This window comes from Typha latifolia, chromosome 4 (assembly GCF_019914945.1).
Source record: "Typha latifolia isolate L0001 chromosome 4, TyphaL0001v2, whole genome shotgun sequence".
Taxonomy (NCBI): domain Eukaryota; kingdom Viridiplantae; phylum Streptophyta; class Magnoliopsida; order Poales; family Typhaceae; genus Typha; species Typha latifolia.
The window spans coordinates 17755832-17767780 of NC_133089.1; the positions used below are offsets into that span (position 1 = coordinate 17755832).

At 41.9% G+C, this 11949-nt stretch overlaps 4 protein-coding genes across 4 annotated transcripts; all 4 read left to right on the plus strand.

The window, feature by feature from the left end:
* Nucleotides 1–101: 101 nt before the first annotated feature.
* LOC140786869 (uncharacterized) lies at nucleotides 102–5216 on the plus strand. Its single transcript, XM_073135570.1, has 10 exons — nucleotides 102–284; nucleotides 891–950; nucleotides 1034–1073; nucleotides 1413–1591; nucleotides 3008–3046; nucleotides 3691–3777; nucleotides 3875–3935; nucleotides 4244–4368; nucleotides 4768–4859; nucleotides 4952–5216. The coding sequence occupies exons 1-10, from the start codon at nucleotides 237–239 to the stop codon at nucleotides 5064–5066; spliced, it is 846 nt and encodes a 281-aa protein (XP_072991671.1). The 5' UTR covers nucleotides 102–236; the 3' UTR covers nucleotides 5067–5216.
* A 193-nt stretch (nucleotides 5217–5409) lies between these two features.
* On the plus strand, nucleotides 5410–6853 carry LOC140786870 (late embryogenesis abundant protein D-34-like). The gene is made up of 3 exons (XM_073135571.1): nucleotides 5410–5975; nucleotides 6076–6336; nucleotides 6433–6853. Exons 1-3 carry the CDS (start codon nucleotides 5553–5555, stop codon nucleotides 6580–6582), a joined length of 834 nt encoding a protein of 277 aa, XP_072991672.1. The 5' UTR covers nucleotides 5410–5552; the 3' UTR covers nucleotides 6583–6853.
* Nucleotides 6854–7991: 1138 nt separating this feature from the next.
* On the plus strand, nucleotides 7992–9518 carry LOC140786976 (late embryogenesis abundant protein D-34-like). The gene is made up of 3 exons (XM_073135703.1): nucleotides 7992–8524; nucleotides 8694–8984; nucleotides 9131–9518. Exons 1-3 carry the CDS (start codon nucleotides 8153–8155, stop codon nucleotides 9290–9292), a joined length of 825 nt encoding a protein of 274 aa, XP_072991804.1. The 5' UTR covers nucleotides 7992–8152; the 3' UTR covers nucleotides 9293–9518.
* A 1487-nt stretch (nucleotides 9519–11005) lies between these two features.
* Nucleotides 11006–11853, plus strand: LOC140786871 (uncharacterized). The gene has a single exon (XM_073135572.1). The coding sequence runs from the start codon at nucleotides 11073–11075 to the stop codon at nucleotides 11712–11714; it is 642 nt and encodes a 213-aa protein (XP_072991673.1). The 5' UTR covers nucleotides 11006–11072; the 3' UTR covers nucleotides 11715–11853.
* The last annotated feature ends 96 nt before the right edge of the window (nucleotides 11854–11949 follow it).

Sequence of the window (11949 nt, forward strand, 5' to 3'; positions counted from 1 at the left end):
AGGAGGCAGACGCAAACACGTCAACGAATGAGAACAAACCAATAGAAAGACGCCACGTGGATTATGGACCATTACGAACCAAGCAGAGAACCCATGAATCTGATCATCCACCGTCCAATTTTTCCATCTTTTTAGTTCCGCGAGTTCAAGTTAACGCTAATGGCGCCTGGAAGCCTTCGATCTGATCTCTGTTGATCGACTCGAAAGCTTCGTGGAGAACTCGCTGCTCCGCCGCCATGGCCGCGCCCTTTTTTTCCACGCCTTTCCAGCCCTATGTCTACCAGGTGCGTTTTTAACCTGATTTATGTGATATTGTTTGTATTTCTCGAGCTTCATGCCATGGATCTGAACTGAAACCGAGGGATCTGGGAGAAATTTTTGCAAATTGGTAGCGTAGGAAAGGAATTTATTGTACAGGTCATGTATACGGAAGTTGCTTTGTTTAATGATTAAAGCTCCTATGATCAATCTTAGCACAGGAAAAGCTAAAAATTTGACTCGGGGTTTAGGGTTGGGGATAGAGGAAGATGAAATTTCAAACTTGCTTCTGTTTACTAGATTGAACAATTCTTGTAAAGCTTTTCAATAGAAAATGCGCCTCCTTACCAGAGAATGATGTTGTCGGTTTGTGTCATTCTAATGGCAAGCTTTTCCATTAGATGTCCTCAGGTTTTTTCTTTTTGAGACGATCTCTGAAAGTAATCTCCCTTTCTTACTCTTTATATGCTTATATTGAACTACATACAGGCCGTCAACTGGACCTTCTCACAAAAAGTTTCTTCTTGTGTGTTTCTTTTGCTGAGGTCCATAAGTGCATAAAACATAATTATATAACTTCGGCAGTTATTGTTCTAGTCTTGCTAAGCTTGCTGAGCTGCTGTGTATTTCAGAGTCCACAAGAAGTAGTGACAGCTTTTCAGATATTGGGTGGAGACTCACAGATTGTTCAGGTACTCTGTCCTGATAAACTGTTTCAGCACCTTTTTTCCAAGAGAACTTGTGAATTTATTAATTTGATTGAAATTCATTCCAGATAATGTTAAAATCACAAGAGAAGGTGACTGCAAAACCTGGTAATTCTCCATTTTCTTTTGTACATGTGTTGTATTATTGCCTTTTCTAGTCATCATTACAGTTAATTCTATACACTGGGTCCAATGTATGGTGTCTGGACTTCTGCTGATGTTTAATATAATTTGTATATTCTCCTTAGGCACTGTTTGTCTATGTAGATCTTGTCGCAGATGTATTCGCTTTATCTGACAATATTCCTATATAATATTTGTTAGCTGACTTCTAGCTCTCATTATAAGTGTATTCACTTCTTCATATGTCTAAGAGCTTGTTGTCTGTGGCTCACATAGTCTGGAATATTGTAAACATACTTAACTTTGATGCTCATAATCCACTAGGTACAATGTGTTTCACATCTGGATCCATTCAAATGGATAACAATTACTTCCCTGAAAATGAGGGGGGCATTTGGCAATGGCTTTTTGGTAAACGGTTGTCAAGCATAGTTCTTTTCAATCCTGGTCCCGACGATGGATTTGTTGGAATTGCGGCACCATCCCTTGCAAGGATATTACCGGTTAGTATGCAACAAACATTATTAATGTTTTAGCATGAAGATTTCTGTCTCAAACTGCATTAGAAGGATACTTTTATTATTTATTATTATTTTTATTGTATGATTTCTATTAGATGAGATAATTACCCTGATACGTACTATAGGAATAGTTCAATTTACAATGAAATCAAATGTATGTCTGACTATTGTGACTTCCATATGGCTGCCTGGAGGCCTAGATCTTTGTCATCTCTTTTGATATTCTACATTATTCGATAATACCTCTTTAATATTTTCTATATTGTTAGTCTGAAGTTGTGGAAAAGCTGAAATAAAATATCAATTACCTTTGAGAATTCTCATTTATGTTATGAAAATATGAAATATTAATATTAAGAACATATTTGTTTACTTACCATAGTAGAGTGAGGTCAGTTGATTATGAAAGGGTTACCTGCTTAATTATATGAGAGCTTATTCAACATGGAATATGATCTGTCTTTTGATGTATATCAATTGGAAAGTTGAAAGCCACAGCCTAGCCAAGATTTCTAACCTCATTAAGGACAGCATAGGTGTTGTCTTACAATATGTGTGCCATGAATTCAAAATCTCTAGCCTTAATCTGCCTAGCCCAGCATAGGTATGTCTTCCTTTGGGTTGCCCCTCCAAATTTATTTCAGTGACTGTATCAAGGGGTGAAAACAGATCGGATAGTGCTCAATTCATATATGAATCTATATTTTTTGTTCAGATACGGATTCAGATACATATATTGGATGGATAACAAAATTTAGAACAATATCCGAACTAAGCGGATAGGGATAATTTTTAGATATTGATCAAATAATTTTCGGATAGATAATTGGATTCTAAATGGATGTGGGTCGAATTTTAAACAAATTATGATCTTTCTTTTAGAGATAATTAACACAATATATTAAGACTTTAAAAATAAATTGCATGTCAATACATATATATTTAGCAAAATCAATCTCTAGAAAAAATATTGGGCACATCATTAGTAACAATATCAATATTCATCATTTAAATAAGCAAACTAAAAAATTGTAAGTCATTCAAAAATAATACGATTAAACGGACATCCGATATTCGTATCTGTATAATTATATCTAACTTGTATTCATATCCGTATCTGTGTTTTTTACCCATATAAGAATTCGTAACCGAATTCTTTTTAAAAATTTTATCTGGTATCCGAATCGTATTCGGGTTGGATAGGAATTATTTACTCGATCCTAATCGGATCATATAGCGGGTCGGATCGGAGTTAATCCAACCCGTTTTCATCCCTAACTATATTTGTAGCAAAGGCAATTATATTATTTGTCCTCTTCTTATTCATGCTGCAATTCACAAATCCAAAATCTTCAAAAAAGTTATATGATATTGATTATATTTTATCCGCTCTTGCAGATAGATCTAGCAAACTTTGGTGGACAAATTCTCATCCGGGTACAGCTAATTACTTTTGCTTTCCAACTTGGTCCTTGTTATTTTCTTATTCCATACGAACTAGATGGAAGTTGTCATATGTGACACTAAAATTTTGCAATTTTAATTTATGTTTACACATTGCGCAGTCTCATATTCAAATTTGTGAACTTACATCAAAACATTTTCCAGGTCATTTCTTGAATATTTATCTTAAGCTGGTTCCCAAGTAGTAATTTCTGTTGCATTGGATCCTGAATCAAACTTGTCGTACTATCACTTAACACCTATAATTACTTGCATAATTTTGTTCTCTAGGTGTTCTTGTGTCCCTATTTACTGCCTGAAGTAGGCAATATATGACAATGTACATAAAGTACATGTCATATACATTCAACTTGGTGAATGTCACGGCAGTTCACAAAGTGATTTTAAGAACGGGGGGATTTGGAATGTTCTCCTAGAAATAAAAATCAAAGCTGAAGCCAAAAACAATACAAGGGGGAACTGAATTCTTCTGTTCACTATTTATCATATTTCATGTTAGCTCATGCAAGATATGCATGCAACTTTTTGATTGATATCAGAACCATTTGGATTTTATCTTTTACTTTACTACGTCAACAGCAGAAATTATATATAACGTCTGAAAATGGTGGTTGCAGTCGGATGCATTTCTTTGCTCTCTCAATGATGTAACAGTGGTCAGTACAACCGATCAGAGAGCCCAAAATGTAGATGCTGGAGCAGAGGTGAGATCTCAAAACAATTTTTTTGTCTGTTTCAGAGTCTTTGCTAAACCTTTCTCTTCCTGCTAGTTTTGATCTGTCTAATGAAGTACAATTACAGGTGATCCTTAAGCAGAAGCTAAGAGGTCAGGGGCTTGCTTTCCTTGTTGGTGGTGGATCTGGTATATCTGAATTCTTGTTGTTCAAGTTTATTCTTTTGTATTAACCTACATATGCAAACAATCTTGAAGCTTCTTTTCACTGTCTTCTAATTCGGTTACATTAGATATATAGTCGACTTAGAAAAACCATCTTTTCATGCGTGCTTCTTGTAATTAAGGATTCTTGAGTTCATTCAGTATTTCCATAAGTTATTAGGAACAAGAAGTGGAATAACTATGGAACAGGATAAACTAATTTCAGTTCTGGAATTACTTACTCTTCACTGTTTTTCCCTAACTTTGCATCTGCATGGCATTTGTTGTTCCAGTTGTGCAGAAGATTCTCGAGGATGGGGAAGTACTCGTCGTTGATGCTGCCAGCATTGTCGCTATGACGAGTGCAATTGGTTTCCAATTGAAGAATTCCAACCAAATGAGAAGAGCGGTATTTGGGGTGAGCAGATGTGGTTTTTTTACTTTATTTTATGATCTTGATCGTAAATGTGCATCCTTCCAATTGGAAGTAGGTTTGCATTTTTGGAATTCTGTAGGTCAGTCATGATATTGTTTTAAATTCAGATGTTGGTACTTTAAGAAACTTACGGGCAAAGCTGATACACTTGAGAAACATATGCTATGGTTTAACTAGAAACATATGTAGTCCTGTATAAATCTGCTATTGTTGATAAAACTAAAGTAAAAGATATTATTGTCGTGGACCAAAAATAAGTAGCTATAGCTAAACCGCTGTCATGTGAATGCAATATTATCATGCGTCAATCAATAGATACAGCAGTTTCATTTATATTGCTCCATGATTTGGCTTTGAGAGATTGACTGATCTCCTTTGCAGGGCGACAATCAATTAACGGCTATTCTGACAGGACCTGGAGTGGTTTTTATTCAGAGTTTACCCTTTCTTCGATTTTCTCAGCGCATCGCTAGGTAGGTTGTACTTTCCGGTTCAATCTGTGCATCAGAATTGAGGAGATGTTGATACGATTCTCTTATCTCACTTTTGTATTTCCAATTTGCAGAGCAGTAGCAGCTCCAAGCCTGAGAGATAATCCAAAATTCTTGATTCAGATTGTTCTCTTCTTCTGCCTTGCTTATGTCATGATTGTATCATCGATACTTTTGACTGATGTTTAGATTCTATCTTCGCCTCCTTCCTCACTCTGCGATATTTGTTTTTCTTTTATATGAAAATTCATCGGTATAAGTTTCCCCCTTTGTAGATACCTGCTGAGATCAAGCTGTTGTGGAGAAAGAAAAATTCATTCGAGCTTAATTATTTTCTAAGCCCTTCTTTTGTCATTTCCTACTCTCTCTGTCTGAATGCAGCCTTAGCAAACAAGCAGCTTCTTGACTGTAATTATCATCTTGAAATGATCATGTTGTTAACTTCAAGATTACTTACACAACCAAATTCTTTTCTCGATTTATTATGCGACTGCCCTCACCGCTGTCCCGAAGCACCCGCGTGAGGCTCCACCGAGGCATCAAGTAGGCGCCACCATCACTCCACGATCACCCCATCAATCAACGAACCCCACTGGTGACACCGTGCCACCCTTCGATCTGATTAATACTCGTACCAACCAGGCCACTACCTAATCTCCCTCACGTTCCATTCTGATGATATCCACCATCCTTAGAAGAACGACCGAATCGAGCAGAACCTATCACTTCCTCCTCAGTACTCAAGCCAGAAAGATGAGCCAGCAACAGCCTAGAAGACCACAGCAAGTCCAAGGTCAGAGCCAGGACGAGGACGAGCCCATCAAGTACAGCGACGTCTTCCCGGTGGGGGGCGACCTGGCGGACCAGACCATTGCACCACAAGACGCCGCTATGATGCAGTCGGCGGAGAACATAGTTATGGGCCAGACCAGGAAGGGTGGCCCGGCTGCTGTTATGCAATCAGCCGCCACCGTTAACGAGCGCGTGGGTGCTGTCCGCCATGACCAAGCTAGTGATATCCCACGCGAGCAAGGCGTCACGGTTACCGAGACAAGGGTTCCAGGCGTCCGCGTCGTCACTGAATTCGTCGCTGGCCAAGTACGTTATCTATATATACACCCCCACACACACACACACACACACACATCAAAGCAAATGTAAGAGTATTTATTCTTTTTCTTTTTTTTATTCTCCTTAGGCGGTAGGGCAGTGCGTGGAAGCGGATATAACGGTAGGAAGAGGCGGAGTAGGGGCAGAGGAACCCACCAAGCTAACTATTGGCGAGGCGCTGGAGGCGGCGGCGATAACAGCTGGCAACCAGCCAGTGGAGCAAAGCGATGCAGCAGGTTTCAACGTGACTCTGCCTGGAGGCGTCGCCGCCGAGGCCCAGGCTGCTGCTGATTCCAATGTCTGGGCTTTGCGCGACGAGGAGAAAACTAAGCTCGGAGATGTCCTCTCGGTAGCTCTATTAATATCAACACACACACACACACACACACAAAATTAAATATATATGGCTTACTAACTTTGTGGTGGTGATGAAAATTGAGAGCAGGATGCAGCGGCTAAGCTACGAGCTGATAAGCCGGTGGAGAGGGACGATGCAGCGAGAGTCGTGGGAGCGGAGATGCGGAATAAACCTGATGCGACTACGCAGCCTGGCGGCGTGGCGGCAGCAGCACGGCTCAATCGAGACACGATGTAGGTCGGAGTGGAGCGTATTAATGTAGTAGTGACCTGCTGCTTTTGTAGTGGATATCTAGAGTTAGCTAGTTTGTAACTAGTGTACGTATACGTGCGTGCATGGTTGTTCCATCTCGGTCGGTCTGGGTCTTTTGGTTATAAAGAATCGTCGTAGTGTATACAACGTAACTACACACAAGTATGTATGTGTGCATGTCTCGGTTAGATGTAGTCGGTGCAGTACGCGTCCTCTTCCTCTGTCTATGCATGGAAAAAAAAAAAAAAAAAGTACTTATCTACTTGGACATCTGAAATTAACTCTCTAACAAGTCGCTATGTCAGGTCTCTCTCCATGACACCATTTTCACTTCCCACATCTCCACATGTCCACCCTTCTGCTCCTCCTCCTCCTCCCAAATCTCCTATTTAGTGGCCTCTTCGTCCCAAGCAAAAAAGAAAACACACGAGCCCCCATCAAGTATGACATTAAACGTATTTCCTCTCCGAGATGAACTTAGAGACCCGGGAGACGCGGTCGGGTTGAAATCCGCAACACCTGGCCAGTGGTGTGACGGCGGCAGTGGCAACGGCTTAATTCACGCCTCAAGACCTTTATTAGGCCGCTTAATTAATGCGTTTGTTTATGTCGAACGTAGGGTTTGTAATTAGTATGTCATTCGTCGTTTTAGATCTTGTTTGGTTTGTAGAGTTGTATATGTACGTATCAGACTTTCACTTCCCCGGCACTAATAGATGTCAAGAGTTAATAATAATGATTCGTCTTCGCCAGCCCAAGCCGTGCCATGTAAATTGTAGTATATAGCACACGGTTTCCTTATTTTTTTTCTCTTTCTTTCTTTCATGAACTCTAGTTCGCTCCCTACTTTTTCTTTGCTTTCTTTCGTTTTCTCCGTAGCTAACTTATCTGTATGCCTGAACTCGTGGGAATTAATAAGTCCTTCCTTCTGTCAAAAAATTAAATTGTCTATAAAGAATCAAATTTAATTTGTTTAGTACTAATAATATTTCCTATAAAATTTATAATTAAGATCTAATTATATTTATAGTCTAAGAGAGAGAAATATTAACGAAACAATAAAATATATAATCTGGGAGTTAGGAATCTTTATAATTAATGCATTTCTTTCTATATAAAATATCTGGAACTGATATTAAAATTTATTATATCGGATATATTAAAACTTGCTAAATTAGAAGTATAAATTTAAAAGGGATATTGAAGTATTTGAGAAAGGAGAGAAATCCTGGGGTGACCCGGCCATTGTGTATAGCAAAGTGCACCGATACTGTTGGGCAGATTAATAATACGTGTGTGGGGGGGTGTGGTGGGAAAATGATTAATTTTGATTTATTAACAATATTTTAGCATCGTCCACCGGTTTATCCTACCCTATTATGCACCGCTCACGTACGGCAATTATCGAACACGTAGCCTTGGTCTTATCGTGAAGCCGTCAGTGCGTACACCGTCGACGACCTCCACGTATCACGTTCAGCTTACGTGTCCTCACCTCTTTACTCCTCCGACGAGTCTGAAAAATATATAAACTCAAAATCGATCATTGATATGCATGCAAGTAGAGCGGAATCGATCAAAGATGAGCCAGCGACAACCCAGTAGGTCTGAAGGTGGTGACCAGAAGCAGAAGCTGCAGGGCGAAGCAATTAAGTATGGGGACGTCTTTAATGTCACAGGTGATCTCGCGGACCAGGCTATAGCACCCAAAGACGCCGCCTTGATGCAATCCGCCGAGAACTTGGTCTTGGGTCAGACCCAAAAGGGCGGCCCCGCCGCCGTCATGCAGTCTGCCGCCGCCATCAACGAGCGTGCCGGCGCGGTAGGCCGCGACCAGTACAGTAGCTCTCCGGGTGACGAAGGCGTCTGTGTCACCGAGACCGACTTGCCTGGCCGCCGCGTCATTACAGAATACGTCGCCGGACATGTAATTATGGCTTTGGATTATTACTGTTATTATTATTGCTTCACCCTGGACAATTTTACAATTCAAACCGTGCGTTTTAGGCTATTTGCAAATCTATCCATTCCGCAGAATAGTGAACAAATGCAGGATTCGAAATGTAATTCTCCTTTCGCTCCTTGTCATGATTAAGATTGTAGGCCAGTACGTGACGCCGACTCCGGTGACTATGAGGAAACCTGCCGGGGCACTGGAAGGGAGCGCCGTAACTATAGGCGAGGCGCTAGAAGCAGCTGCTCTGTCCGCTGGTGGCAAGCCGGTGGACCAGAGCGACGCGGCGGCGATCCAAGCTGCCGAGATAAGGGCGACAGGTCACAACCTCACTATTCCGGGCGGCATCGCCGCATCGGCTCAGGCGGCGGCAGACGCCAACACCCGCGTCATGCGAGATGATCTCAAGACCAAGATCGCCGACGTACTCTCGGTACTACTACTACTACTACTACTACTCTCTCTCTCTCTCTCTCTCACTCTCTCTCTCTCTCATTTTGATGTCTGAACCAATTATTGTGGAGATCGATTTTAGTTTTCTTCAGATATATTTAGGCGTCGTACGTTTTCGATTCACAGGATGCGACGGCGAAGCTACCGGTGGATAAGGGGGCGACGAGAGAGGACGCGGAGAGGGTGGTCGGAGCGGAAATACGAAACAAACCGGACTTAGCGACTACTCCGGGTGGGGTGGCGGCATCAGTGACTGCGGCGGCGAGGTTCAATCAAGAACGGCAGTAGTTTGTCCTAGTAAAGTACTTTAAGTTGACTCTGTTTAGTTTACGTTCGTTGCTTTGTTTCTATGATACAGCGGATCACTGTTGTTTTACGTACGATAGTACTGTAGGTAGCTAATTATATCTGGACGTGTACTACTGGATGCATGTGGCATTCATATATGCCATTATATATTGCCGTACGCACTTGGTTCATTAATTATAAGTAAATTCCAAGTATTTGCCTATAATCCACATGTGACGAGCCTTGAATTATGTTTTAGAGAGTCGTCAATTAAGACAACATGATCGACTCAAGTGGTACACACAGTAGGACTGTCATATCGATCACTTCAAGCTCACTTTTTAATGCCATATCCTATATATCTCTAATAGTAGCCACTTGGGAAGAAGGTGCCCCCCACTTCTCTTGGCCTTTTCCTATTCTACTAGCTTCATGGAGCCCCACACTCTGATGAGCAGAGAGCCAGCTGGGGAACTGAGTCGCGTGTAGATTAATTAAGGACCCAACTAATTAGTTTAGCTCTTTGGGTTTCTCCAACGCAGTCACAAGTATTCCAGGCAGCGACAAAGCTTAAGCTTCGGCCTTTGGATATGGTAGGCCTTCTACCCTAGATGTGTTAATGGTTAATTTAATTACTTCACTTCTGTGGGTGAAGAGGCCAACATGGTAATGGTAATGGTATATAGATATATGATTTTGGGGCGAGTGAGTTGCTCGTTGTACTAATTAACAACGACCGGGAATCACGGATCTTGTCCCAGAAGGATTTCCTGTGAGAAAATCTCCACGGTCCATTACTTATTTAATTCAGGGTTTTCATTTAGTTTCAGTTGTACATGCATGGATACATACGTTAATCTCCGCTTAGTTTAATTACTGTCTCTAAATTTTATGCAAACTGGTCCTGCCCCCAATATTCCTTAAGTAACTTTAACTTAGCCACTTCGGCGCCATTTCCGTTCTCAGCCGTAGTAGGTAAGTGTGTTGTTATTTTTTTCCTCCACCTACTTCAATCTATATGTTATCTTAAGCACCAAGATTAAATCTTTTCGTAAGATTAAAGTTTAGTAGGCCAAAAGCATATATATATATACGTAGCTGAAAATGCCTGTACATGAATGAAAGTAACGTTGCATCTACTAGACATGTAGAAAGGGACGGGTTCAATGCCTGTACATGCATTATTGGCTAATTGGGTGGTCTCCAAGTTGCAACTAACTAGTCGTGCAAGAGGATTTTGGCTGCACCCACAACTGAGGAATAAATATAAATAGGCTTGTTAGGGTTCATGATTAGTTATTAATTGCATACGTGGCCCTCTAATTAATACATTTTTGTGTCTTTGTATATATTTGTTAGAGGGGACCTATTTTGATCATATCCACTACATAGAATCCAAGATAATATCTCTGTCTCGAATGTGTGTGTGTGTGTGTGTGTCCTCTTTCTATTGCTTGCTCTGAATCCACCGTCAGTTTGCCATCAAGCAAATCACATCCCTTCATTTACAACGTCCCACCAGTGCGATGCCATGCACGTAATGGCGGTAGACTCCACTTCTTTATCGGACGGCAGTCCATCGCGTCTGTATTCAATGCGAACGGTGATTCGCTCCCCGAATAGACTATGAATAATATACAAATTATTCATCCAATTACCAATCCAACTGATTACCAGCTATAAATAAGTAGATCAAAACCACTTCCCGGGATAAGAGAGAAGAGAGAGAGAGAGGGGGAGGGGGGGGGGGGGGGCGGGGAAAAGCTTAGTAGTGAGAGAAATGTTTGGAGAAGGACTAAACCAGTGCTTCTATAGCCTCAAGCGGCATTCCCGTTCTACCCCTCCGTTAGCGATCTCGAATTCCCGGAATGCCTCCTCCACCACAGCAACGTCGTCGTCCTCCACCTCTGCCTCCGTCGTGTTCAAGAACTTCAACTCCCTATACGACCCCGCCGCCTCCGATTCCGAAACCCTAACCGTAACCCTCTCCTCAGGATCCGCCGCCACCGCCTACTCCTCCCTCTCCTCCGCCTCCTCCTCTATCTCTGGCGAGGGAGGATCGTCGCCTACGCCTTCGGATCGGGATCTTTCCACGGCGATCGCCTCGCGCCGCTTCTTCCCGGCGTCCCCCGGCAGATCCAAGTCTATCCTCGACTCCGCCGCCATCGCCGTCGTAGGGAAGGGCGCCGGGGTCGCTGTGCGGACCTACTCTCCAGATCCGTATCGGGACTTCCGGCGATCGATGGAGGAGATGGTGGCGGCGCTGGGGTTGGAGAAGGGGGTCCACTGGGCGCACCTCCATGAGCTCCTGCTCTGCTACCTCTCGCTCAATCAGAAGCAGGACCACAAGTACATCATCGTCGCCTTCGCCCATCTCCTCCTCGGCCTCACATGCGAAGCCGAGGAGGAAGGCGACGCCTAATCATGCGCCGCCACCGGTTAAAATGTGCCGACTGGAGCATTGGCTTGGATTAATGTGTAGTGATTAGTATTGTACGTACATTATACAGGTAAGAATTAAAAATGGATTATATATATTTAATTTGGTTGCTTGCACAATACATACCATGCTTGCCTATATATATATATATATATATATATATAATAATTAGAGTGGTGAATAAGTTAATAATATTTAGCATGATGGGCACTGGGGT

Bases quoted from the DNA above. Each gene is read 5' to 3' on its own strand.
- LOC140786976 (XM_073135703.1), top strand. From the start codon at position 8,153: ATGCAAGTAGAGCGGAATCGATCAAAGATGAGCCAGCGACAACCCAGT. The intron at 8,525-8,693 runs GTAATTATGGCT...GTCATGATTAAG, and splicing joins CAGAATACGTCGCCGGACAT to ATTGTAGGCCAGTACGTGAC. The intron at 8,985-9,130 runs GTACTACTACTA...TTCGATTCACAG, and splicing joins AGATCGCCGACGTACTCTCG to GATGCGACGGCGAAGCTACC.
- LOC140786869 (XM_073135570.1), top strand. From the start codon at position 237: ATGGCCGCGCCCTTTTTTTCCACGCCTTTCCAGCCCTATGTCTACCAG. The intron at 951-1,033 runs GTACTCTGTCCT...AATTCATTCCAG, and splicing joins GAGACTCACAGATTGTTCAG to ATAATGTTAAAATCACAAGA. The intron at 3,936-4,243 runs GTATATCTGAAT...TTGTTGTTCCAG, and splicing joins CCTTGTTGGTGGTGGATCTG to TTGTGCAGAAGATTCTCGAG.
- LOC140786870 (XM_073135571.1), top strand. From the start codon at position 5,553: ATGATATCCACCATCCTTAGAAGAACGACCGAATCGAGCAGAACCTAT. The intron at 5,976-6,075 runs GTACGTTATCTA...TATTCTCCTTAG, and splicing joins CTGAATTCGTCGCTGGCCAA to GCGGTAGGGCAGTGCGTGGA. The intron at 6,337-6,432 runs GTAGCTCTATTA...AATTGAGAGCAG, and splicing joins AGCTCGGAGATGTCCTCTCG to GATGCAGCGGCTAAGCTACG.
- LOC140786871 (XM_073135572.1), top strand. From the start codon at position 11,073: ATGTTTGGAGAAGGACTAAACCAGTGCTTCTATAGCCTCAAGCGGCAT.